We start from the raw sequence: 27,418 nt of genomic DNA on the forward strand, positions 1-27,418 counted from the left end.
GAGCTGCTGTTTCAGAGGCAGGCTGCAGTGTTCTGCTGAGTAGCGGTGAAGCAGCATTTGCTCGTCAGCAGGCGGCTTTCAGCTGAGTCCCAGAGTCCCTCAGCAGGCGACTACAGCTCCCAGATTCCTCTGCCGCAGCCCCAAACCGTCTGAAGATCTAAGGGGGAACCCCGTGGAACTCTGGGAGACGTGGTCCTCATCCATCAGCTGCTCAGGAGGCAGAGGGAGGAGAGGGTGACGTGCCATGACAACAGTCAGAAGGAGACGCACTTAGAGGTGAGAGCATCTGTTTGTTTATCTTTCTGTGCCTCTTCATCATCTCCCTCCCCCGTCTCCTCATCCTCCGTCTCTTCGTCCTCCATCCTCTGCTGTCTGACGTCTCCGTCCCTCTGGGTCTGCCAGCTGGGAACATGGTGTGTTTGTCTCAGAGTGTGTGTGAGTGGGGAGGGGGGGTGTTAAAGCATCTCCACCCAGCCTGAACAGCAGCTATCATCACCCTAAAGGAACTCAGCGACCTCCTCAGATGATGCAGCAAACTGACACAATCAGAGCGACGTGGATCCAACCTGGAGGAGATCTTCTCCTCCATCAGTCTCTGGGAGGAGGATCACACTCCTCTGTCTGCAGCAAACTTTGACTGAGGCTCAGTCCGCCGTTATGTCCAGAAGAACCCTGAGCCGGAACCTTTGGGTTCCTGAATAATCCTGTTCCCAGTAAACGCTGGACTCTGTCACAGGTTGGCTCAGGACAGAATTTCTCGGTAGCATAACCTGCTGGAAGGTCTGAATATTTCCGTCCTGCTTACTGCAGTCCTCAGGTGGGAGTCTCCACACTGGAGTCATTTTTTTTCTTAAAATAAGTGCATTTGTTCCTGAATTGAGGAGTTTAAAGAGACATTTTGCCAACGGAACAAGACAATTTACATTTAATATAAGAAAACACAATTGCATTGTTTTATTTCAAGTGCATTTTTATCTTAATATCTTATTTTAAGAGTAAAAATCCTCATTCCATTGGCGAACTATTTCATTTACCTGCTCAAATTAAAGGGCCATCCATCCATCTTCCTCCCCTTATCCCAGGTCGGGTCGCGGGGGCAGCAGCTTAAAGGAGAAGTTCGGTTTTTTACACTTTAAGCCCATTTTCTGTAGTGTCCAGGATGAAATCGAATGATCGACACCAAAAGTTTGACAATTGCTCCTGTCTCTGCTTTTTGGCTAATTCAGAATCACCCCCTGGCTGCTTTAGAATTGCTAGCATAGAGCATGTCCGATAATGTCCTTAAAACAACCTTAAACGTTCTTTTTTAAAAATATGCTACTCACCGTGTCGTCAGCGCTGTTCAATGACGTTCCAAAAAAAGTTTCGTAAAGAAAAAACGTTCCTGTAGTGTTTTATTTAGCATTTTGTAAATCCCAGTGAGTTCTGTAGGAATAGTCAATATTCCGCTGCCACCGGAAACGGAAATGGGGCCTGTTTACACAGTTGTAGTCTTTTCGCTTCACTCTGTGTACTCCGACGTCGAGAATCAAGAATCCACCTTTCGTATTCCATTTTCAGTTTTTTAAAGTGTTTAACAGAGACGTTAGCACCTCAACGTCGGAGTACACAGAGTGAAGCGAAAAGACTACAACTGTGTAAACAGGCCCCATTTCCGTTTCCGGTGGCAGCGGAATATTGACTATTCCTACAGAACTCAATGGGATTTACAAAATGCTAAATAAAACACTACAGGAACGTTTTTTCTTTACGAAACTTTTTTTGGAACGTCATTGAACAGCGCTGACGACACGGTGAGTAGGATATTTTAAAAAAAAGAACGTTTAAAGGGATAGTTCGGTATTTTTGACATGAATCTGTATGGCATCCCGATCACCAGTGTCATGCAATCACACTGACTTACCCCTGGCAGCGTCCTGTGAGCAGAGTTATCGTCCAGTTTTGGTCAAGCCGAAAGTAGTCCTGCAGGTTTTTAGGAACAGCGAAATAAAACTTTTCTCTTCCCAAAACATTATGTGTCCAAAAGAGTGATATTTTCGCATCCCAAAAACATTGTAGTGGAAAAAGTCACACGTCGTTATCAATTGGTCCTATTTTCTCTCTGTTCGTATCAGTGCGCGCCGTCATTCAGACAGCGAGCCCAACAACAGCCATGTCTCCTTCCGCGGCGGAGGGCGACATGGCTGCTGTTGGGCTCGCTGTCTGAATGACGGCGCGCACTGATACGAACAGAGAGAAAATAGGACCAATTGATAACGACGTGTGACTTTTTCCACTACAATGTTTTTGGGATGCGAAAATATCCCTCTTTTGGACACATAATGTTTCGGGAAGAGAAAAGTTTTATTTTGCTGTTCCTAAAAATCTGCAGGACTACTTTCGGCTTGACCAAAACTGGACGATAACTCTGCTCACAGGACGCTGCCAGGGGTAAGTCAGTGTGATTGCATGCCGCTGGTGATCGGGATGCCATACAGATTCATGTCAAAAATACCGAACTATCCCTTTAAGGTTGTTTTAAGGACATTATCGGACATGCTCTATGCTAGCCATTCTAAAGCAGCCAGGGGGTGATTCTAAATGAGCCAAAAAGCAGAGACAGGACCAATTGTCAAACTTTTGGTGTCGATCATTCGATTTCATCCTGGACACTACAGAAAATGGGCTTAAAGTGTAAAAAACCGAACTTCTCCTTTAAGAAGGGAGGCCCAGACTTCCCTCTCCCCAGCCACTTCTTCTAGCCCCTCTGGAGGAACCCCAAGGCGTTCCCAGGCCAGCTGAGAAACATAGTCTCTCCAGCGTGTCCTGGGTCTCCCCCTGGGCCTCCCCCCGGTGGGACGTGCCCGGAACACCTCACCAGGGAGGCGTCCAGGAGGCATCCTAACCAGATGCCCGACCCACCTCAACTGGCTCCTCTAGACGTGGAGGAGCAGCGGCTCTATTCCGAGTCCCTCCCGGATGACCGAGCTTCTCACCCTGTCTCTAAGGGAGAGCCCAGCCACCCTACGGAGGAAACCCATTTCGGCCGCTTGTATCCGCGATCTCGTTCTTTCGGTCATGACCCAGAGTTCATGACCATAGATGAGGGTAGGAACGTAGATCGACCGGTAAATCGAGAGCTTCGCTTTTTGACTGAGCTCTCTCTTCACCACGACGGACCGGTACAGCGCCCGCTTCACGGCAGACGCTGCGCCAATCCACCTGTAGGTCTCCTGCTCCCTTCTTCCCTCATTCGTGAACAAATTAAAGGTAAATACACTTAATTTAAGACATTTTTTACTTATTTTTAGACAGTTTTTCCAGTGTAGCAGCAGCCGTTCAGTTTGCTTCACAGCATCAAACATCAGCGGCGGCTGGACCAGAGCGGCAGCAGCGTCTGCAGACAGGAGAACCAGTCCTCCAACATCATGGAGGCGCCTGAAGTTCATTCCAGGTCACTGGGAGACGCTTTCAATGCTTCATAAATCACAACAACATTCAGCCACATTTGAAAGTCACTTCACATCTGGTTAAGGGTTTCCTTTCTTTTCTTTCTTTTATTTTATTTTTACCAAACTCTGTATAAATGCAAAGCTTTGGGTAAACGTGTGGATCAAGGTTCTGGTCCGGAGCTACTTCAGGCCCTGTATGTGTGCACGGGTCCATCCTGCTAATGGCAATGAATCTATGACATCACAGCTCGGCTCTTCGTTTGAGCGACATTATTGCTGCAGTTTGAGCTGCAAGCCAAAGTCGCAACCAGAGACACGAAACCAGAGGGGCGTCTGAACGCCCTGGGCGATGGCCGCGGGAAGTGGGGGTTCTGGGTGTGCTGTAGCACCCCCTAGTGGTGACAGGGAGATTTCTTTAAAAATGTATTAAAAATACTTTGCACAATTTATAAATTTGTTCAAAGTATTTAGACTTTTTTATTTTATTTTTTTGAGGCCTAAGCAACACAGGTTGACGGCAGTTACATTATCATAGAAAAGGAAAGCAATCTATTGGAGAAAAGAAGTATCCAGGAACGTTGCTGAAGACTAGAACATTTACATAAACTAATGACAGAAACGAGTAGAAAATATAACACAGAAATGCATTTCGGATGTTTTTGGAAAACCAAGACCAGTGAAGAAGAACGCTAGTACCGCCATCGCGACCATAGAGAGCAGCTGGAGTGATGCGACTGTCCGCCCGCCTCTGATAGTAGTTGCACCGGCAACCTCTGCAGCCGCAACCCAAGCTAGCGTGTGACCAGGGCGCCCTGCCTGTAGCTCACACTAAGAACATGGTCACGCCGAGGACTTTCATATCTATTCATGCAGTTTAAGGTAACCATTGCATTTTAGAGCGTTATTTTAATCCTGTGTGGATTTAGGAGCTAATAGAGTCACGTGTGACATAAACACAGTGACTCATGTTCATACCAGCGACCAAATTACGCTTTTATAGTGTTTTTTTCCATCATCCATTTTCCGTCATGCTTAATCCCAGCTGGGCTCCCATAGGGTGCTGGTGCCTATAACCAGCTGTCTACGGGCGAGAGGCGGGGTCTATCCTGGAAAGGTCGCCAGTTCATCGCGGTAATATACCGTTACTGTGAAGTTTAATTAATGCCGCATATCTTCACCTGATGATGTCTGTGTGTTACAGACCCTGTGTTTAACCCCACCCCCACCCCCACCCACCCACCCCAATCAATATTTCCAGCGGCCCTGCTCTAGGCTGTACGTTTTAAAACAGTCTTCAGCAGACTCTGCTGACGTTGAGGCGCCTTGTGATGTCATTGCTAATGTTAAATGACATGATCCAGGCTTGTTTTCTGTGACTTTATGGCAGTTTCTGGCCATAATTTTGCCATGTGTGCTTGGGGGCGGAGCCAATGAGATGTTTACTACCTTGTCTGACTCTCATAGCCGAGTTTATGCTGAGGTGAAATCGGCCATTTTGAAAGCAAATGGTGCCTAAAGCTTAGTGAAAAAGGTTTAGATCTTGCTGAACGTCTTTTGGAGTTAAAGAAGTCCTGGGTTCAAATCCTGGACGAGCCCCCGCTTTGTCACATGTGGCTCTCTCAGGGAGCCTAGAAGTAAAGATGGGCATACACTGTATGATTTTTCACCCTTTTCGGGATGATTCTCCAGTTGTGCAAGAATTTTTCAATCGGGCCGAGTTTCAGCCTGATCGGGGGCTAGCGAGGGGCTAATGAGGGGCGATCAGCCTCTAATGACCACCTCCCGATCAGGAATCATAAGGTTGGGAGAAAATCAAACATGTGTGAAATTCAGGCGGCTGTCGTAAGGTGTTGGTGGGTAAATCCTGCCTTTGAAGAGCCGATTTACCAGAACCTAGAGAACTGCGCATGTGCAAACAAGGGACTTCTTCTTCTTCTTCCAGATAGATGAGTTTGACCATCGCCATCTAGGTGCTCAATCCGACATGTGGTTTTTAGACGTACAGTGTGAGCAAGTAGATCGCATCAGAGCGTCGGGTCTCACAGTGTGTGAACGTACATCGTGAGCTGTGAATTTTGTGAACCTGATGTTCCATTGTACAGTTTGAGCTGTAGCTGCAGGAAACGATTGAAAATGTCTCGCAGTGTACGCCCGGCTTTAAGCTCTTGAGGTCCATTAACCTCTTGTGTAATGTTGGACCTTCTGGCTCCGTGCGGCTGTGATGTTTGACTCGGTTGGGTTTTCAGTGAATCTGCGAGCAGTTCTGTGGGTCTTGAACTTCCTCATCAGTTTCCAGGTTCTTCTTTATGCTGTCAGGTGGTTTGTATCCGAGGTGGACGAAAAATGGATCCGTTCAGATCTTTGTCATCAGTGCCGACCAGAGGTGTCAAGTCAATCTATTTAAGTAGAAATGTTGGCTATCTGTTCATTATTATTCCTGCAATAAATGAAAAAAAGTCATAATATATTATTATCTAGAGACTATTAATAACTGGAAGTGAAATGTCCATCGTTCACTGTGTTCTTCTCAAGAACAGACTTGACTATCTATACTATGAATTGTGAATCGAATGACGGCCATTGTGTCATTTATATAATGTTAAATCAGCCTCCAACAATCGCAGCATGCACCATGTACCGGTCAAAATAATTGGTACTGGTGTTGGCCTGATTGAACCTGTATCAGTCCATCTCCAGTTCTAGTCATCAGGCTTTTCGGCGCATCCATCTGCTTGCTGCAGGCTGTGGGCCTCCCGCCCACGCTCCTCTCCACCTGTTTCTCTCTCCGCTGCTTCATGCTGACTCAAGCTGCTCTTCTCTCCACCCTTCCAGCAGCGAGTGGCTCTGTAGACTTTCTTTATGCATTTTAGAGGTTTTTCTAGATCCTTTAGCTGCTCTGTCTCTTGGCTTGTGTCCAGTGTTTTTTGCTGTTGAGATGAATCCTCCTGCTGGGTTATTAAAGCTCACTGAAGGGACCCAGCTGAGGCAGCACAAAGCTACCAGCATGAGCTCAGACTGGAGCTTTGTGGAGGGATGAAGTGGGTCAGAAGCATCAGCTGAGCAGCAGCGTCTCCCTCCTGACTTCCTGCCTCAGGACTTCCTGTCCTAACAGAGCAGCAGAGCGTTTCGCTCCTTAACGAGGCCGTTCAGAGGTCAGCAGCTCAGGGAGACTGAGATGATCGGCGTCTAACCTGCACCAGCTGGGAATGATGTTTCTGTTTGATGTCGAGAAAATGTTACGATACGTTCCAACATTTTAAGATCAGAACAGACTCCATGGGTTCTGATGATGGCTCACCATGGAGGCATGTTGGATCAGTAAAGATCTGAAACTAACGATGCTGCAGGATTAGATGTGTTGGTTTGTAGCCCATCCCTGCTCTGAGCTGCTCTATGTACCGAAACCTTCCTGATCCTCCGGTGGGTTCACACTGATTGACACTAGGACTGAACACTTTGCAAAGCTTAGTGGGTTTATTTTTTTTGGACAATCCAGATATTTTGGTCAGACGAACAGAGGGTCAAAGTCAGGTGACAGGTGGGAAACGGGAAAAACTCTGGTGAAAGTAGAGGCGCAAACTTTGCTAATTGATTTAGGGCTGCAACGGTTATTTAGCAGATCAATTCATCTGTTGATTATTTTTCGATGAGTCGATTAATAATCAGACAGCCAAAGATTCCTTAAAGAAGACTTTTTGCAAAATGAAACCAGGTGAAACAAAAACTTTACCACATGAGGAGTTCTCAACTCAACTCAACTCAAACTTTATTTATAAAGCACATTTAAAACAACCATTGTTGACCAAAGTGCTGTACAGGAATCGCAGTTAAGGAACATAAGATAAAAGCTAAGGCTAAAAAACATAAACACATAAAAATAGATGTTTCAATTAAAATACATTTTAGAATAAAATAAAATTTAAAATAAAATTTTGCCAAATGTCCACTTAGACATGATTAAAAGCCAGGGAGAAGAAATGTGATTTTAAAGAGGATTTAAAAACCTCTAAGGAGCCAATATGCCAAGGCAAGTTACTCCAGAGCCTCGCTGCCATAAAGGGACGATCACCTTTAGTTTTTAGTCTGGTTTTAGGCATCGCCAGCAGCAGCTGATTAGAGGATCTCAGTGTTCTGGCCGGGGCATGAATTTGGAGAAGCTCAGTCAAATACTGGGGGGCTAGACCATTAAGAGCTTTAAAAACAAACTATAAAATTTTAAAATCTATCATAAAAACGACCGGGAGCCACTGCAGTGAGGCTAGAACAGGTGATATGTGGTCACCTTTACGTGACGGGCAGCTGCATTTTGTACCAACTGCAGACGGTGTAAAAGTGAGCGGTCCAAGCCAGCATATAAAGAGTTACAGTAATCCAATCTTGTATTGATAAAAGCACAGATTACGGTCTCCAGATCTTTTTGTGGCAGGTTCCCTTTCACTTTGATAAAATTCTTAACTGATAAAAGTTATTTTTTACGACCGAACTAATCTGGCGACCAAATTTCAACCCGTCATCAAATATTACACCAAGATTTTATACTGATGATCAAATGTTAGGTGTAAGAGGGCCCAAGAAGCCAGGGGGAAAAACTGCTGGACTACAACCAAACATTATAATTTCTGTCTTACTTTCATTCAGATTCAGAAAGTTTGAGGCCATCCTTGATTTAACATCGTTTAAGCAGTTCGAAAATGACTGGATGGAGTCGTTGGATTCTGAAGTTAAAGGGAAGTAGATCTGGACATCATCAGCATAACAATGAAAAGAAAGATTATGGTTCCTGAAAATTGAACCCAATGGTAGCATATATAAAAGAAAAACAATAGTTCTGGATAGAGCGGATTGATATCTGATATATATATGCAAAATGTTTACATATTTTATACAATCTTGGTATAATTCCTGCTCTAAGTGGGTCGCTCTGTCAGCTAAAGGCATGTTTTACAGTCTCTAAACTTCAGGTAACAATTAATAAATTAGTTGACAATTATTTTGATAATCGATTAATCCGATTAATAGTTTCAACCCTAAATTGATTAATCTGTCAATGATTTTTTCTATCAATAATAAAATATGAAAAGATGCCTTAAATAAAGATTTTATACAGAGTTTAAAGATGGAGAAACTAAAGCGAAGCCTCTAGATGGAGCATATTCACAGACAAATTAGGCTTTTCATGTTAAATAAATTGTTTTTTTTAGATTTTCGTTAACAATTTCTACAAAATGACAGCTACAGGTGGGTTAATGTTTTAGAGACTAAATAATCCTGTTAGCAATTAATCAGTTACTAAATGAAACAAAAATTATTTCTATCATCATTAAGATTCATCTGATGAATTATTTCAGCCCTGCGAAAGAGTCTAATTATAGAGCTGTAATAACAGAGTTCCCTGTCATCTAAAGATCTAGAAACATGTTTCAATTCTTTTTTTCTTAGTTTTTAACAGTAAACCTTGATTTGTTTAAGGAAAAAGCTCCAATGAGGCAGCAGATCTAGGAGGTTCCTGCTGCTGTGGTGCTCAGATCCTTCCTTTGGCGGTTTGGGTTGATCTGCTCTCCCTCTCATGGTTCTAACTCTGTCTTCCTTCTCCAGCAGATAATCACGCAGTCATGTCTGCAGGCCTGGAGGACACGGACAGCGTGTTCGGTGAGTCTCCCACAGCGCGTCATCATTGCATAATCACACATTCCAGAGGATTGCGTTCTTCATGCTGGTTAAGATTATCAGTCATCCAGGTCAGAGTCATTCCAAAAACATTAAAATCAATCCTCTGGACTTTGTTTCCAGGTTTTAAGACATTTCTCTTCCATCCAGGAAGCTTTTTAAATTCAAAATAGCATAATAGTATAGTAAATAATATTCGAAATAGCGTTGAGTTCCAGGTTTTGTAGCAGAGAAAACTAATTAAACATCAACACGGTCCGAATAAAGAAAATCATCAACCCTAAAGATCCGGAGACATTTTTAATTATAATCTGTTACTTTAAACAGAATTTGACACTGAAATAAAGTGAGGTTTTTATGCATCCATGTTATACATTACATTTTTAAATAACAAAAATATATAAAAACAAAAAAAAGGGCATTTTAGAGCATTTTTTAAGCAGAGAACAACAATCGTTCAGTTTGGTTTATAGATAATTTCCTGATTCCCATATTTTCTCAAACCCCTGAACTGATCGTTTGTTATTTTCTTTCTTTTTTCTGTCTTAATGTTGGCAGTGGGCTTTAGGCTGCCCTGCAAGGCTTTAAACCTGGGTTTAAATGGAGACTAAGCCATTCTCAAGCACATATCAAGGTGCTCATTTTGAGCCTGGATCCAGATTTATTGTTGATTCTGTTCATGGTGGAGAATCCTGCTTCACAGCAGCAGGTTGAGCCAAACATCCTCTAAATGTGCAGGGTCATCTTTGAGCACGCCATTTCACTTTTCTTTCACCAGTTCTTCCAGCAGTCCACACTTTCTCTGCTCTCTTTTTCTCATCATCTTCTCCTTCTTTCCCATCGCCCGGCTCGCCACAGGTTTGCCTGCTGTGTCTAAAAGTAGCAGCAGCAGCAACCCAGACTGACAGCTCATTGGCTCATTTGGATCACGTGCAGCCTGGTGCCGGACGCTCCCCAGGGCTTTACCGTATTAACAGGAGGAGAGGCGCAAGTGAAATTAGACACTGTTGTCAGAACTATAGTTTATAAATGTTTTAAATCAGGTTGGGTCCGGATCCGGACCGCGGTCCGCTAATCCGTGATCACTGCTTTATAGAGTCGATCAAAACACAAGAATGTTCACATTTTGGACAAAGAAGACAGATGGTTATAGAGGGGTGTGAGGGAAGCCATAGAGTTGATTCCTTTCTGCTATCATCGCAGTCCCCACCCCTTTACAGGAGAACAGAAGACCTCACCTATTCAGCCAGGCCAACTATTCCCTCTAACGACCCCCTTTCAGAGGCATAGACAGGTATGGGGCATTGCAGGCTATCAAAGAAGCCAAACGACCCCCATTCCAAAGGGGGGGACCCGTTCTTCCGTTTCTATTTGCATGTTTTCTAAACTAAAACCAGGCTTTGTTGGGCTGCTGGATAAAACCTGGAACTAAACGCTATTTCTGACATTTCGAATTGAAAAATCTTCCTGGATGGAAGAGAAACGTCTTCAAACTTGGAAACAACGTCCAGTGGATTGTTGTTGAACTTTTTTGGAATTATAGTGTTCTTCCTTTGGGGGCGCTGTACTCACTGGCCCCTCCTGCTGGTCATTAGGAGTCTGGAAATGCAACCTGGTTTATACAACCAGGTGAACAGGAAGCTCAGAAGCTCCTAAGTCAAACATTCTTTTGAAGCAAGATTCCGGTTCTTTCTGCCAGATTTCCTCCTCCTTTGTTCACTAACATCATCTTTATGTCCTCCCCCATCCTCAGGTTCAGCCATCCATCACCCCTCCACCCTCTGTTTCATTACATCTCCATCTTCTCTCTCACTGTGTCCCCTCTTTCTGCTCTCCATCCTCCCCTCCCCCTCACCCCCCCTGGGAAATAAACCTCCATCAGTGTTCCTGTGTGGGGGAGAAAGGATCGGCCCTTTATTCCTCTCAGGAGGTCGTTCACATCCTGAACCAGAGTTACCTTAACTAGACAGCAGATAACAGACATGAGTAGTTACTACGCTGGTCGTCATGGAGACGGGAGGCTAATAAACCAAATTACAAAATGCTTGAATCTGATAAACAGAAAAACAAAACCGGCGGGCGTGTGTGTTCAGGACCTTTTCTGGAATATTTACTGAGCTTCTGAGGACCAAGGGGTCTCAGAGACCAAAGCCTGGTCCAAATGTAGCAAAGTTTAATGTTAGGGTTAGAATTAAGATTAGGAATACAGTGGCAATTGTTCTATCAGGCCAGGAAGAAACACAGTGACTAAGATGGATGAGAGTCGATGTAAAGTCCTAATCTGAGTAGAAACACTAACTGAGAGAGAGAGGGAGAGAGAGAGAGAGAGAGAGAGAGAGAGATGGTCAGCATGCTGAATATTTGATGGAGCTTTGATGGACTGAGTGGGAGGAGAAGAAGGAAGAGATTATTAAGTTAAAAAGCTGCTGCATCATCAGAACAGAGCAGTGGAAGAAACACTTAACCTGCTAAACAAACAATCAACCCTCCATTCATCATCCATTCATTCATCCATTCATCCATCCATTCATCCATCCAGTCATCATCAGAGATGGCAAAAGTACTCACTTTCCGTACTTGAGTAAAAGTACAGATACTTGTGTTAAAAAATACTCTGGTAAAAGTGGAAGTACTGATTAAACTTCTTTACTCAAGTAAAAGTAACAAAGTACAGGCTTGTAAATTTACTTAAAGTATAAAAGTAAAAGTAGAAACCACTTTTTTCATGCCGTTGCCTACATTTTAAATGGATGTCTGCCAATAGGACTAGATCTCCGTTGTGTTCATTTTCAATCATCTCGTCGTCCATGCTACTATGCTAACGCCACCGCCACCAAGCTGCAATGATTTGCCGCCAATGAATACCGCCGAATCTGTCGATTCATCTTGTAGTGGTGCGTCAAATGCAACGTAGATTCCCATCCAATTAGATTGAATTTGGTATTGATGACGTGAAAAATAATAACGGTAACTCCATTGAAATGATTCAAAACTAAAGTAACGAGCCAATTTTTTAAAATGTAAGGAGTAGAAAGTACAGATATTTGTGTAAAAATGTAAGGAGTAGAAGAAAAAAGTTGCCATAAAAATAAGTAGTAAAGTAAAAATATCAGAAAAATCTACTTGAGTACAGTAACGAAGTATTTGTACTTCGTTACTTCCCATCTCTGGTCATCATCCATCCATCCATCCTTCCATCCAGGCCATTTATGGTCTTCAGCTTCGTTCATCTCAGTCGTCGTGTTCTTGGTCCTCAAGCTTCTCCCACATCATCAACTGATTGTGTTCACCTGGTGACGCCTGAGTTCAGCCACCTTGATGTTAAAATCTTTCCGTTTCGTTAGCTGTAGCATCAAGTTGCAGATGCATCAATGATGACCTGCTGTGTGTCACTTCTACAGCCGAATGCAACTGGCTTATCTGTTTGAGCCATACTTCATTTTTGTCAGTGTTAATAATGGTTAAAGACAGTTAATGGCTTATGAGCTATTTTGTATTCCAAGAACAATCCTGTTGGCACAAAATAGGTCCAGAAGTTAAAACAGTAACAGTGGGTTATGTACCGACCATTCCTGTACAACCGCTGCCCTCACTGGAGCAACAGGAGCATAATAAACCAAACAGGAGGAAATAAAACCAAAGGTTTATGAAATTATCAGAATGTAGCTCAACATAACAAATGGTCAGGTATGCTCAGGTTTATGGAAGCAGTTTTATCCCTCGTTCCACTCTTTATATACCTTATAGTGTTATGGAGACCTGATCAAAAAGAAGAAGGGAATACTGTTTCACTTTCAGTTTCCTGGAGCCGCTTCCAGACCTCTGGAAGGAGCAGGTTTGTCAGCTTTAGTAACAGAATAAAACTGGTTTCCTGCTGCAGACCTGGATGAGGCGGTCCCAGAGACCGAGCTACTGGACAACAGCATCCAGAAAGGCAGGGCTCAGCTGTCCGTCAAAGCCCGCAGGCACCGACCCTCACGGTCCCGCTACCGAGACAGCGTAAGCTCCACAGAGGGAGACGAAGGCTTCGACAGGAAGGTAGAGTACCGCTGGAAACTCTAATATTTTTATATGAATCATGACCCAATCAGCTGACCATTGTGTTTGTTTGCAGGACAGCCCCATACAGTCTGCCCGCTCTCCTCTACACCTGGCCATGAGAGGCTCCTCCCCCACCCCTGATTTACTGGTGTCCTCCCGAAGCCCCGCCTTTTCCTTTGACCCATCACTGGTGAGAAAAGTCAGAGCGAAAAATTAATCTTTTTCCTTTTTATGAAAAAACAGAAAACAACATCCTTATTGACCCTGATGTCTCAGGGCCGTCGGTCTCCAGAGGACGAGGGAGCCTCATTGGTCACTCCACCACGTGGGCGGTACCATCAGCTGACCAATGCCACGTCTCAGGAGGCACTAGTCACTCCAAGCAGTTCGCCATCAAAATCCTGCCCTTCATCTGACTGCTCACCTGTCTACATGAGGAGGAACAGAAGGCCAGACAGTGAAGGTGAACACACCTGGATTCACACCTGTAAACCTCCCATACACACCTAGATTTACACCTGTAAACCTCCCATACACACCTAGATTCACACCTGTAAACCTCCCATACACACCTAGATTTACACCTGTAAACCTCCCATACACACCTAGATTCACACCTGTAAACCTCCCATACACACCTAGATTCACACCTGTAAACCTCCCATACACACCTTGATTCACACCTGTAAACCTCCCATACACACCTGGATTCACACCTGTAAACCTCCCATACACACCTAGATTCACACCTGTAAACCTCCCATGCACACCTAGATTCACACCTGTAAACCTCCCATACACACCTTGATTCACACCTGTAAACCTCCCATGCACACCTGGATTCACACCTGTAAACCTCCCATACACACCTAGATTCACACCTGTAAACCTCCCATACACACCTAGATTCACACCTGTAAACCTCCCATACACACCTAGATTTACACCTGTAAACCTCCCATACACACCTAGATTCACACCTGTAAACCTCCCATACACACCTTGATTCACACCTGTAAACCTCCCATACACACCTAGATTCACACCTGTAAACCTCCCATACACACCTAGATTTACACCTGTAAACCTCCCATACACACCTAGATTCACACCTGTAAACCTCCCATACACACCTTGATTCACACCTGTAAACCTCCCATGCACACCTGGATTCACACCTGTAAACCTCCCATACACACTTAGATTCACACCTGTAAACCTCCCATACACACCTAGATTTACACCTGTAAACCTCCCATACACACCTAGATTCACACCTGTAAACCTCCCATACACACCTTGATTCACACCTGTAAACCTCCCATGCACACCTGGATTCACACCTGTAAACCTCCCATACACACCTAGATTCACACCTGTAAACCTCCCATACACACCTAGATTCACACCTGTAAACCTCCCATACACACCTAGATTTACACCTGTAAACCTCCCATACACACCTAGATTCACACCTGTAAACCTCCCATACACACCTTGATTCACACCTGTAAACCTCCCATGCACACCTGGATTCACACCTGTAAACCTCCCATACACACCTAGATTCACACCTGTAAACCTCCCATACACACCTAGATTCACACCTGTAAACCTCCCATACACACCTAGATTCACACCTGTAAACCTCCCATACACACCTGGATTCACACCTGTAAACCTCCCATACACACCTAGATTCACACCTGTAAACCTCCCATGCACACCTGGATTCACACCTGTAAACCTCCCATACACACCTAGATTCACACCTGTAAACCTCCCATGCACACCTAGATTCACACCTGTAAACCTCCCATACACACCTAGATTCACACCTGTAAACCTCCCATACACACCTAGATTTACACCTGTAAACCTCCCATACACACCTAGATTCACACCTGTAAACCTCCCATACACACCTTGATTCACACCTGTAAACCTCCCATGCACACCTGGATTCACACCTGTAAACCTCCCATACACACCTAGATTCACACCTGTAAACCTCCCATACACACCTAGATTCACACCTGTAAACCTCCCATACACACCTAGATTTACACCTGTAAACCTCCCATACACACCTAGATTTACACCTGTAAACCTCCCATACACACCTAGATTCACACCTGTAAACCTCCCATACACACCTTGATTCACACCTGTAAACCTCCCATGCACACCTGGATTCACACCTGTAAACCTCCCATACACACCTAGATTCACACCTGTAAACCTTCCATACACACCTAGATTCACACCTGTAAACCTCCCATACACACCTAGATTCACACCTGTAAACCTCCCATACACACCTGGATTCACACCTGTAAACCTCCCATACACACCTAGATTCACACCTGTAAACCTCCCATGCACACCTAGATTCACACCTGTAAACCTCCCATGCACACCTGGATTCACACCTGTAAACCTCCCATACACACCTAGATTCACACCTGTAAACCTCCCATACACACCTAGATTCACACCTGTAAACCTCCCATACACACCTGGACTCACACCTGTAAACCTCTCATACACACCTAGATTCACACCTGTAAACCTCCCATGCACACCTGGATTCACACCTGTAAACCTCCCATACGCACCTAGATTCACACCTGTAAACCTCCCATACACACCTAGATTCACACCTGTAAACCTCCCATGCACACCTGGATTCACACCTGTAAACCTCCCATACACACCTAGATTCACACCTGTAAACCTCCCATACACACCTAGATTCACACCTGTAAACCTCCCATACACACCTAGATTCACACCTGTAAACCTCCCATGCACACCTAGATTCACACCTGTAAACCTCCCATACACACCTGGATTCACACCTGTAAACCGTTTCCCCACCATACTTGGAAACACACTAGGAAACATCTGGACAAACATCCAGTTTTGTACCAGCATATACACCTTGGCACACCTGGATTCACATCCGTACACACCCCCTATACACACCTTGATTCACACATTGACTCGTCTGAATTTACACCTGTACACACTCCCAGTTACGCTTGGATTCACACCAGGGCTCCCCCATATAAATCTGGATTTACACAGGACACACACCTCGATTCACAATGAAACACCTGCATTCACACCTGAACACACCCCATATACACGTGGATTCACACCAGGATACACGCCTGGATTCCCGTCTTTGACACACGCAGATTCACAGCTGTACGCACACCTATATACACTTGGATTTTCATCAAGACATACTCTAATATACACCTGGATTCACACTTTGACACACCTGGATTCACACTTTGACACACCTGGATTCTCAACAGGATACACGCCTGGATTCACACTGAAACACCTGTTTTTACACCTGAACAGACCCAATATACACCTGGATTCACACCAGGATACATGCCTGGATTCTCATCTTTGACACACCTGGATTCACACTTTGACACACCTGGATTCACACCAGGATACACGCCTGGATTCCTACTGAAACACCTGCTTTCACGCCTGAACAGACCCCATATACACCTGGATTCACACCAGGATACATGCCTGGATTCCCATCTTTGACACACCTGGATTCACAGCTGTACGCACACCTATATACACTTGGATTTACATCAAGACAAACCCTAATATACACCTGGATTCACACCCCATACACAGCTGGATTCACACCACGATACACGCCTGGATTCACACTGAAACACCTGCTTTCACACCTGAACACACCCCATACACAGCTGGATTCACACCAGGATACACGCCTGGATTCACACTGAAACATCTGCTTTCACACCTGAACACACCCCATATACAGCTGGATTCACACCAGGTTACATGCCGGGATTCCCGTTTTTGACACACCTGGATTCACACTAGGATACACACCTGGATTCACACTGAAACACCTGCTTTGACACCTGAACACACCCCATATACACCTGGATTCACACCAGGATACACGCCTGGATTCACACTGAAAAAACCTGCTTTCACACCTGAAAACACCCCATATACAGCTGGATTTACACCTGTACGCACACCTATACACACTTGATTTTACATCGAGACATACTCTATTATACAGCTGGATTCATACTGTGACACACCTGGATTCACAACTGCACACAGCACAATATACACTTTGATTCACACCTGGTTGTAAACCAGCATTCACACCTTAAAACACACCTGGACAAACAGCAGAAGCTCCCATCGGTGTCTGATGCTGTTTCCTGTTCATGTTTCAGTTAGTGTGCTATATTCAACAGTTTATTTCTAATTCTGCTTCTTTTAGTGCTGGTTTCTGATACGAGTCGAGACACGAGTCCAGCTGAACACGGCAGTTCGACCGTCATCTTTGATAAGAAGACCAAGAGACGCTTCTTGGATTTAGGGTGAATACATCGCATCCTCTCTCTCTTTAACAATCTTAATTGAAAAGGTACATTCTGGTCCAACCATCCACAGCTCAGACAGTAATGGTGCTCTTTGTGTTTAAGGGTGACGCTTAGACGTTCCTACATCAGAGTGAGAAAAGATAAATCCAACAGACTCTCTGTGGGAAGCAGGTTTGTCAATCATCAATGCAACATTCGGTTTGCTCCAGAATAACCAGTCCTACTGAACTTGTCTCATGTTGTGATGTTGTCTTCAGAGAGCCATCTGAGAGTCCATCCCGCTCCTCTGGATCCTTTGTCTCTTTTTCCTGGTTCACTGAAGGTCGGGGTTCCTTCTCCTCCTCTGGAACTCCTCCATGTTCCCCCAAAATCCCCCCGCTGGGCTCCCAGAGACCCAGGAAGTCCCACTCACAGGTTAGTTATTAAGTCCTGAGACTTAGCAGATGATCCTGAATGAAACAGACTTCAGGTAAAACTTATTGAAAAGAAAGATCTTGACCGGCATCACCAGGAGCAGAACCATCAAAACTAAAACAAGTCATTAGCTTAAACCTTTAATATGCAGCATCTGAGTGAGAGTAAAAAAAGAACAGTAGTTAATTTTTAGGGGGAGTTTTTTCGGTTTACGTGGAGTACTTGAATGCATCGTTTGTTCCATCCCTCAGCTGAGCACCAGCTGATAGCTTGATGACATTACCTCCAATCTGTAAGGACACTAAAGCCTCAGTGGAAGCGCTTCAGCGGTCGCCATAATAAGTGCTGTCCGAATAGTGCTGGCGGTTAGGAAGGAGCTTAGAGCAGGAAATTCTGCTTCCTGGCATCAAATCATTTAGCATACGGAGCTTTTGATGCCTTCTGGACATTCTATAACAGAGAGCTTGATCTGCTCGCTGCATTTGTGTAACTTTTGTTTTTTGTAGTTCTTTTCTGAAAGGCGGTAGTCCCATTTAGGCCCGATGGTTGTCCCTTGTGCTTGTCTGCAGGCTGTCTGTATTCAGCACAGCTGTACAGAATTCATTTCCCATCCTGGATAGAGTTCTTACTGCTGAACCTGCGAAAGCTGGAGGCATTAGAGCAGGAGTTACAATTTTAGCTCCCAGATCAGCTTCTCTGATTGGTTGATGTGGCGCATCGAGCAGCAAAAATTCGATTGACTCCTTTAATTAGGGTGGAAGCGCCTGGTTTGCACGTCTCATCTGTCGTGGCACAATCTTTGTAGATCAACTGCAACATGTTCAGTTTTTTTAGGCCATGCTATTTGTTGCTCTCTCTGTGGAATCTATAAAGATCGGCCCAAAGTTTGGTTTAATATTTGTTTTTTAAACCAAAGAGAAAATCCGCCAATAACCACAGAGAAGAAGAAATGGCCGCAGCTGCTCTGTTTAGGGTCAAGCTGCTGGGATTCAGCTGGACTCTTGGTCCTGCAGGTTGGAGGCTCTCCTGCGGAAGCAGCAGAGCATGTGAACAGAGCGCTGCGCAATTCCTGCATTCAGGAGGATGTTCGCTCATTCGCTCCGCCGCTCAACGTTGCTCCACGACGCTCCACTCTAAATCTGCTCCGCGTTCACCTTCATTTTCCTGCCGCTCCGGCGAAATCGCTCCACGCTCGCTCACATTTTCAGGAGAAGATATTTTCTGAAAATTTTCCTTCCCGTAATGATGCCAGGGCCCTGGAACACATGGCTTTTGATTTTAAGATGTGACCGATACATGTGGATCGTCTTATTTAACTGGCTGTTAAATTATCGCACTGTTTTCCAGCTGTGAACTTAACTCCTCGCTTCATTCATGTTGCCCTGCGTTTCCTGTTTAATTACTAATTTATTTTACTAGGCTACATTAAAAAAGGTCACTTGGCGTTTATTGCATGTATGCGATCCATTTTCCAAAAACAGGCTCTTACCACAATGTTCACTTTATGTAAACCCACTCTGAATCGTTAAGTATAGTTGGTGAATATTTTTATGATATTTTATCCCATTTTATAATCTCACAATATGCAGTCGTTGCCCCGACAATTCCGTGGTTCAGTTGAACCTTAGACTATAACAGATTTTAGGCACAGACTAAAGCATAGGCATTGGCCTTTTAAGTCAAACATGAAGTTCAATAAAGTCGGAGTGAACTGGAGCGGAGCGAAATCCTCCACACTCCACTCCACTCCTCGCTCCGCCCCACTCCACGTTCTGCTCGACTCCACTCCTCGCTCCGCTCCACTCCACACTCCGCCCCACTCCACGTTCTGCTCGATTCCACGCTCCGCCCCGCTTCACTCCTCGCTCCGCTCCACTCCACGCTCCGCCCCACTCCACGTTCTGCTCCACTCCACGCTCTGCCCTGCTCCACTCCTCGCTCCGCTCCACTCCACGCTCTGCCCTGCTCCACTCCTCGCTCCGCTCCACTCCACACTCCGCCCCACTCCACGTTCTGCTCGATTCCACGCTCCGCCCCGCTCCACTCCTCGCTCCGCTCTCGCTCCGCTCCACTCCACGCTCCGCCCCACTCCACGTTCTGCTCCACTCCACGCTCCGCCCTGCTCCACTCCTCGCTCCGCTCCACTCCACGCTCTGCCCTGCTCCACTCCTCGCTCCGCTCCACTCCACGCTCCGCCCCACTCCACGTTCTGCTCACTCCACGCTCTGCCCTGCTCCACTCCTCGCTCCGCTCCACTCCACGCTCCGCCCCACTCCACGTTCTGCTCCACTCCACGCTCCGCCCCGCTCCACTCCTCGCTCCGCTCCACTCCACGCTCCGCCCCACTCCACGTTCTGCTCCACTCCACGCTCCGCCCTGCTCCACTCCACGCTCCGCCCTGCTCCACTCCTCGTGCCGCTCCACTCCTCGCTCCGTTCCACTCCACGCTCCGCCCTGCTCCACTCCTCGTGCCGCTCCACTCCACGTTCTGCTCCACTCCACGCTCCGCCCTGCTCCACTCCTCGTGCCGCTTAACTCCTCGCTCCGCTCCACTCCACGCTCCGCCCCGCTCCACTCCTCGCTCCGCTCCACTCCACGCTCCGCTCCATGCTCCGCTCCACTCCTCGCTCCACTCCACTCCACGTTCTGCTCCACTCCACTCTTCGCACCGCTCCACTCCTTGCGCCGCTCCACTCCTCGCTCCGCTCCACTCCACGCTCCGCCCTGCTCCACTCCTCGCTCCGTTCCACTCCACGCTCCGCCCTGCTCCACTCCTCGCTCCGTTCCACTCCACGCTCCGCCCTGCTCCACTCCTCGCTCCGTTCCACTCCACGCTCCGCCCTGCTCCACTCCTCGTGCCGCTTAACTCCTCGCTCCGCTCCACTCCACGCTCCGCCCCGCTCCACTCCTCGCTCCGCTCCACTTCACGCTCCGCTCCATGCTCCGCTCCACTCCTCGCGCCGCTCCACTCCACGTTCTGCTCCACTCCACTCTTCGCCCCGCTCCACTCCTTGCGCTGCTCCACTCCTCGCTCCACTCCACTCCACGCTCCGCCCTGCTCCACTCCTCGCTCCGCTCCGCTCCACTCCACGCTCCGCCCCACTCCACGTTCTGCTCCACTCCACGCTCCGCCCCGCTCCACTCCTCGCTCCGCTCCACTCCACGCTCTGCCCCGCTCCACTCAGCTGGACTCTTGGTCCTGCAGGTTGGAGGCTCTCCTGCGGAAGCAGCAGAGCATGTGAACAGAGCGCTGCGCAATTCCTGCATTCAGGAGGATGTTCGCTCATTCGCTCCGCCGCTCAACGTTGCTCCACGACGCTCCACTCTAAATCTGCTCCGCGTTCACCTTCATTTTCCTGCCGCTCCGGCGAAATCGCTCCACGCTCGCTCACATTTTCAGGAGAAGATATTTTCTGAAAATTTTCCTTCCCGTAATGATGCCAGGGCCCTGGAACACATGGCTTTTGATTTTAAGATGTGACCGATACATGTGGATCGTCTTATTTAACTGGCTGTTAAATTATCGCACTGTTTTCCAGCTGTGAACTTAACTCCTCGCTTCATTCATGTTGCCCTGCGTTTCCTGTTTAATTACTAATTTATTTTACTAGGCTACATTAAAAAAGGTCACCGCTCCACTCCACGCTCCGCCCCACTCCTCGCTCCGCTCCACTCCACGCTCTGCCCTGCTCCACTCCTCGCTCCGCTCCACTCCACGCTCCGCCCCACTCCACGTTCTGCTCCACTCCACGCTCTGCCCTGCTCCACTCCTCGCTCCGCTCCACTCCACGCTCCGCCCCACTCCACGTTCTGCTCCACTCCATGCTCCGCCCCGCTCCACTCCTCGCTCCGCTCCACTCCACGCTCCGCCCCACTCCACGTTCTGCTCCACTCCACGCTCCGCCCTGCTCCACTCCACGCTCCGCCCTGCTCCACTCCTCGTGCCGCTCCACTCCACGTTCTGCTCCACTCCTCGTGCCGCTTAACTCCTCGCTCCGCTCCACTCCACGCTCCGCCCCGCTCCACTCCACGCTCCGCCCCGCTCCACTCCTCGCTCCGCTCCACTCCACGCTCCGCTCCATGCTCCGCTCCACTCCTCGCTCCACTCCACTCCACGTTCTGCTCCACTCCACTCTTCGCCCCGCTCCACTCCTTGCGCCGCTCCACTCCTCGCTCCGCTCCACTCCACGCTCCGCCCTGCTCCACTCCTCGCTCCGTTCCACTCCACGCTCCGCCCTGCTCCACTCCTCGCTCCGTTCCACTCCACGCTCCGCCCTGCTCCACTCCTCGCTCCGTTCCACTCCACGCTCCGCCCTGCTCCACTCCTCGTGCCGCTCCACTCCACGTTCTGCTCCACTCCACGCTCCGCCCTGCTCCACTCCTCGTGCCGCTTAACTCCTCGCTCCGCTCCGCTCCACTCCACGCTCCGCCCCGCTCCACTCCTCGCTCCGCTCCACTTCACGCTCCGCTCCATGCTCCGCTCCACTCCTCGCGCCGCTCCACTCCACGTTCTGCTCCACTCCACTCTTCGCCCCGCTCCACTCCTTGCGCTGCTCCACTCCTCGCTCCGCTCCACTCCACGCTCCGCCCTGCTCCACTCCTCGCTCCGCTCCACTCCACGCTCCGCCCCACTCCATGTTCTGCTCCACGCTCCGCCCCGCTCCACTCCTCGCTCCGCTCCACTCCACGCTCTGCCCCGCTCCACTCCTCGCTCCGCTCCACTCCACGCTCCGCCCCACTCCACGTTCTGCTCCACTCCACGCTCCGCCCTGCTCCACTCCTCGCTCCGCTCCACTCCACGCTCCGCCCCACTCCACGTTCTGCTCCACTCCACTCCTCGCTCCGCTCCACTCCACGCTCCGCCCCACTCCACGTTCTGCTCCACTCCACGCTCCGCCCTGCTCCACTCCTCGTGCCGCTCCACTCCACGTTCTGCTCCACTCCACGCTCCGCCCTGCTCCACTCCTCGCTCCGCTCCACTCCACGTTCTGCTCCACTCCACGCTCCGCCCCACTCCACGTTCTGCTCCACTCCACGCTCCGCCCTGCTCCACTCCTCGTGCCGCTTAACTCCTCGCTCCGCTCCACTCCACGCTCCGCCCCGCTCCACTCCTCGCTCCGCTCCACTCCACGCTCCGCTCCATGCTCCGCTCCACTCCTCGCTCCACTCCACTCCACGTTCTGCTCCACTCCACTCTTCGCCCCGCTCCACTCCTTGCGCCGCTCCACTCCTCGCTCCGCTCCACTCCACGCTCCGCCCTGCTACACTCCTCGCTCCGTTCCACTCCACGCTCCGCCCTGCTCCACTCCTCGCTCCATTCCACTCCACGCTCCGCCCTGCTCCACTCCTCATGCCGCTCCACTCCACGTTCTGCTCCACTCCACGCTCCGCCCTGCTCCACTCCTCGTGCCGCTTAACTCCTCGCTCCGCTCCACTCCACGCTCCGCCCCGCTCCACTCCTCGCTCCGCTCCACTCCACGTTCTGCTCCACTCCACTCTTCGCCCCGCTCCACTCCTTGCGCCGCTCCACTCCTCGCTCCGCTCCACTCCACGCTCCGCCCTGCTCCACTCCTCGCTCCGTTCCACTCCACGCTCCGCCCTGCTCCACTCCTCGCTCCGTTCCACTCCACGCTCCGCCCTGCTCCACTCCTCGCTCCGTTCCACTCCACGCTCCGCCCTGCTCCACTCCTCGTGCAGCTCCACTCCACGTTCTGCTCCACTCCACGCTCCGCCCTGCTCCACTCCTCGTGCCGCTTAACTCCTCGCTCCGCTCCACTCCACGCTCCGCCCCGCTCCACTCCTCGCTCCGCTCCACTTCACGCTCCGCTCCATGCTCCGCTCCACTCCTCGCGCCGCTCCACTCCACGTTCTGCTCCACTCCACTCTTCGCCCCGCTCCACTCCTTGCGCCGCTCCACTCCTCGCTCCGCTCCACTCCACGCTCCGCCCTGCTCCACTCCTCGCTCCGCTCCACTCCACGCTCCGCCCCACTCCACGTTCTGCTCCACTCCACGCTCCGCCCCGCTCCACTCCTCGCCACGCTCCACTCCACGCTCTGCCCCGCTCCACTCCTCGCTCCGCTCCACTCCACGCTCCGCCCCACTCCACGTTCTGCTCCACTCCACGCTCCGCCCTGCTCCACTCCTCGCTCCGCTCCACTCCACGCTCCGCCCCACTCCACGTTCTGCTCCACTCCACTCCTCGCTCCGCTCCACTCCACGCTCCGCCCCACTCCACGTTCTGCTCCACTCCACGCTCCGCCCTGCTCCACTCCTCGTGCCGCTCCACTCCACGTTCTGCTCCACTCCACGCTCCGCCCTGCTCCACTCCTCGTGCCGCTTAACTCCTCGCTCCGCTCCGCTCCACTCCACGCTCCGCCCCGCTCCACTCCTCGCTCCGCTCCACTCCACGCTCCGCTCCATGCTCCGCTCCACTCCTCGCTCCACTCCACTCCACGTTCTGCTCCACTCCACTCTTCGCCCCGCTCCACTCCTTGCGCCGCTCCACTCCTCGCTCCGCTCCACTCCACGCTCCGCCCTGCTCCACTCCTCGCTCCGTTCCACTCCACGCTCCGCCCTGCTCCACTCCTCGCTCCGTTCCACTCCACGCTCCGCCCTGCTCCACTCCTCATGCCGCTCCACTCCACGTTCTGCTCCACTCCTCGTGCCGCTTAACTCCTCGCTCCACTCCACGCTCCGCCCCGCTCCACTCCTCGCTCCGCTCCACTCCACGCTCCGCTCCATGCTCCGCTCCACTCCTCGCTCCGCTCCACTCCACGTTCTGCTCCACTCCACTCTTCGCCCCGCTCCACTCCTTGCGCCGCTCCACTCCTCGCTCCGCTCCACTCCACGCTCCGCCCTGCTCCACTCCTCGCTCCGCTCCGCTCCACTCCACGCTAAATAAAAATAAATTGTGACGGTTTGGATGAACAGCTCACAGAGTCGCCTGATTAGCTCTGATTAGACGAGACCTTCTGCTTCTTCTGTTGCGTGCGGTGTGAACGTAGCATAAGAGCTTCCGCTTGGCGCCCTCCTCAGGTATAACGGGGTTATTGCATCTGATGTTTGTCACTGGCTCAGTGAAACAGAAGTGACATCAGCAGCTCTACCCTCGCTAAGGGACTGACAATAAATTTAAAGATTTTCTTATGATGGGAAACGAAAATTTATCATGGTTTTCTTTATCTTAAAGGTTAGTAAAAAAATGTAAAATTAGAGATTTAAAAAAATTCCACTTAAACTACCAACACTGGAAAAAAAAAATCATAATCTAGATAAGTCATTTTTCATTAAAATACTCCTTCCATTGTCAAATCACTCATTTACATACTCAAATTAAGGGTAAATACACTTGATTTAAGACATTTTTACTTATTTCTAGATCGTTTTTTGCAGGACAGTAGTATAATTATTTGACTTTAGTTTTGTCATTAATTTTAAGGAGAAAATGATTGATAAATAAAAAGGTAGCATCCTTTAGCGCAGGCATGCAGCTTCCAAGCTGCCTCTGCCTAAGGATCTAGAAGGAATCCCACAATCCTTTGCATGGCAGGACCTGCAGGCACAGCCCATTATTTCTTCCCTGTACTCTGTGACACGTCAACATTCACACCTTCATCTGTTTTGGGTTTTATAAAGGAGAGCTCCAGCTTATCGCTGCGTTTGTGTAACTAATCCTAATCCTGCATCCATCATCTTTCAGATTAAAACTCAACTCGTTATTATTTAAACCGTCACACAAACGATGATCAAATATTGATCAGCACATTGTTTCTGCTCCTCCTACAGGAGTCGGCTCTCAGCGAGGAGTTTTCCCCTCCTCACACCTCCTCCTCCACCTCTCCTCCTGCAGAGCCCTCCTCCAGATCCTCCCATCCGTACCACACCCTGTCCCAGTCCTCAGATGAGGTAACATCCATAAAGCCAAAATCCCCCCGACTGATGATGATTCTGTGAGCTTCACCTTCTTCACCTTCCTCTTCCTCAGCCCTTTGATGAGCCCTCCTCCTCCATCTCCTCCTGGAGCACCCAGGAGGTCTGTCAGTGGCTCCGTGGGCTCCACATGGACCAGTACGTCCCAGAATTCAGTGCCAGAGACATCGACGGAGAGCAGCTGCTGCAGATGGATGGCACCAAGCTGAAGGTGACCTGGGTGATGATGATGATGGGCCCCTATCAGAGGAACCCTAACCCTCAGCTGTCTCTGTCCCCTGCAGGGTCTGGGCGTTCTCAGTTCATCAGATCGCAGTGCTCTGAAACGGCGAATTAAAGACGTACAAATGGCAGCGGAGAAGGAGAGAAAAGCTCTGGACAAACTGGAGAAACAGAAGGAGAAACAGCGAAGGAAAGATCAGGAGCAGCGCAGGAACTGACAGCCACCACTAGGGGGAAGCAGAGAGCAGAGTTTAGTTTTCTGTCAGAGTGAGATACAAACCCAATGAACTTTCTGTGCTTCCTGGAAAACCTGGAATTCCCGACAGCAGATGTCCAGACCTGCAGGCTGGAGAATCCTGAAGCAATCTTTATTTATTCATCTACAGAAGCTCTAAAAGGACAAATTTAAGCCTTCATGTTTAGTTTTCATCTCAGCGTTTATTATAAATCAGTGTCCTGTTGAAGTTTATTAACAAACAATAAAAATAAAACAAATGCATTGATATAAAGCAACAGTTTACACGACGATTCATTGATCCTGTTGTTGAGAAACTTTAAAACCCTCAGAGTTCTCTGGAGCGATCTGAACCTCTAATTAGTGCTGCTTCTCCTCTTCCTGTTTTGTCCTTTAAGGGCATCCGTCCCTGTCTGAAAATCCGCTTTAATCTGTTTATGAGCTCAGAACCTTTGGAAGAAGAAGAAGAACTTCAGCAGCAAACTGCTGAATGTGAGGAACTTCAGAGATAAAAACTCTTTAGTTGACGGATAATCCTGGGAAACTTTATCGATTAAAACCTTCCCTAGACAGACGTGACTAGAAATAAGTAATCAGAATAGATGTATCCTTCTAGAAGACCTTCCTCACGTAAAGCTGTAACTAATTAGCCTGACGTAGTCCGACTCAATTCTAGTCAGAATATGAGTCTGATGCTGCTCCATAGAGCTGTGATTATGGAGCGTTTTTCGAACGAACCAGGAAAAAAAATGCCTCTGCACTCAATTGGATAGACCTACAACCAATAAGAGCAACGGAGTGCGTGACGTATGTTAAGCGACGCATAGTTGTTGTCAACAAAAATCAAAGCGTGCAGTTGCACGCCTAGAATAAGAAGATGAGCCTTGATCGCGTTTCTCTGTTCCTCTTTTAAAATTAATTTGCTGTCGATGTCTTCTAGAACAGACCTAATAGCAGAATCTACTCACCTCAACTCTCCAGCGGCAGCCATTGTTGTTGTCACCCAAGCGCGCTTTGGTCACGTGGTTGATTACGTTACTGTTGTTCATCTGTCCATCATCGTATAAAG

General features: G+C 48.6%; 1 protein-coding gene across 2 annotated transcripts; it reads left to right on the top strand.

The window, feature by feature from the left end:
* Window positions 1-26,623, top strand: samd14 (sterile alpha motif domain containing 14). Of its 2 annotated transcripts, none has more exons than XM_038305610.1 (11): window positions 1-276; window positions 9,027-9,080; window positions 12,979-13,136; window positions 13,213-13,329; window positions 13,416-13,602; window positions 17,446-17,545; window positions 17,651-17,719; window positions 17,806-17,962; window positions 25,749-25,868; window positions 25,948-26,103; window positions 26,177-26,623. In XM_038305610.1, the coding sequence occupies exons 2-11, from the start codon at window positions 9,044-9,046 to the stop codon at window positions 26,330-26,332; spliced, it is 1,257 nt and encodes a 418-aa protein (XP_038161538.1). In that variant the 5' UTR covers window positions 1-276; window positions 9,027-9,043; the 3' UTR covers window positions 26,333-26,623. The 2 variants fall into 2 exon arrangements, with proteins under 2 accessions (XP_038161538.1, XP_038161539.1); XM_038305611.1 differs by having other exon boundaries at window positions 9,030-9,080.
* The last annotated feature ends 795 nt before the right edge of the window (window positions 26,624-27,418 follow it).

This window comes from Cyprinodon tularosa, unplaced genomic scaffold (assembly GCF_016077235.1).
Source record: "Cyprinodon tularosa strain WSP-4 unplaced genomic scaffold, ASM1607723v1 ctg560, whole genome shotgun sequence".
Classification (NCBI taxonomy): domain Eukaryota; kingdom Metazoa; phylum Chordata; class Actinopteri; order Cyprinodontiformes; family Cyprinodontidae; genus Cyprinodon; species Cyprinodon tularosa.

Excerpts from the sequence above, each read along its gene's own strand:
- samd14 (XM_038305610.1), top strand. The coding sequence starts at position 9,044 with ATGTCTGCAGGCCTGGAGGACACGGACAGCGTGTTCG. Across the intron at positions 13,137-13,212 it reads ACGAAGGCTTCGACAGGAAG|GACAGCCCCATACAGTCTGC; the intron begins GTAGAGTACCGC and ends GTTTGTTTGCAG. Across the intron at positions 25,869-25,947 it reads TGTCCCAGTCCTCAGATGAG|CCCTTTGATGAGCCCTCCTC; the intron begins GTAACATCCATA and ends CCTCTTCCTCAG.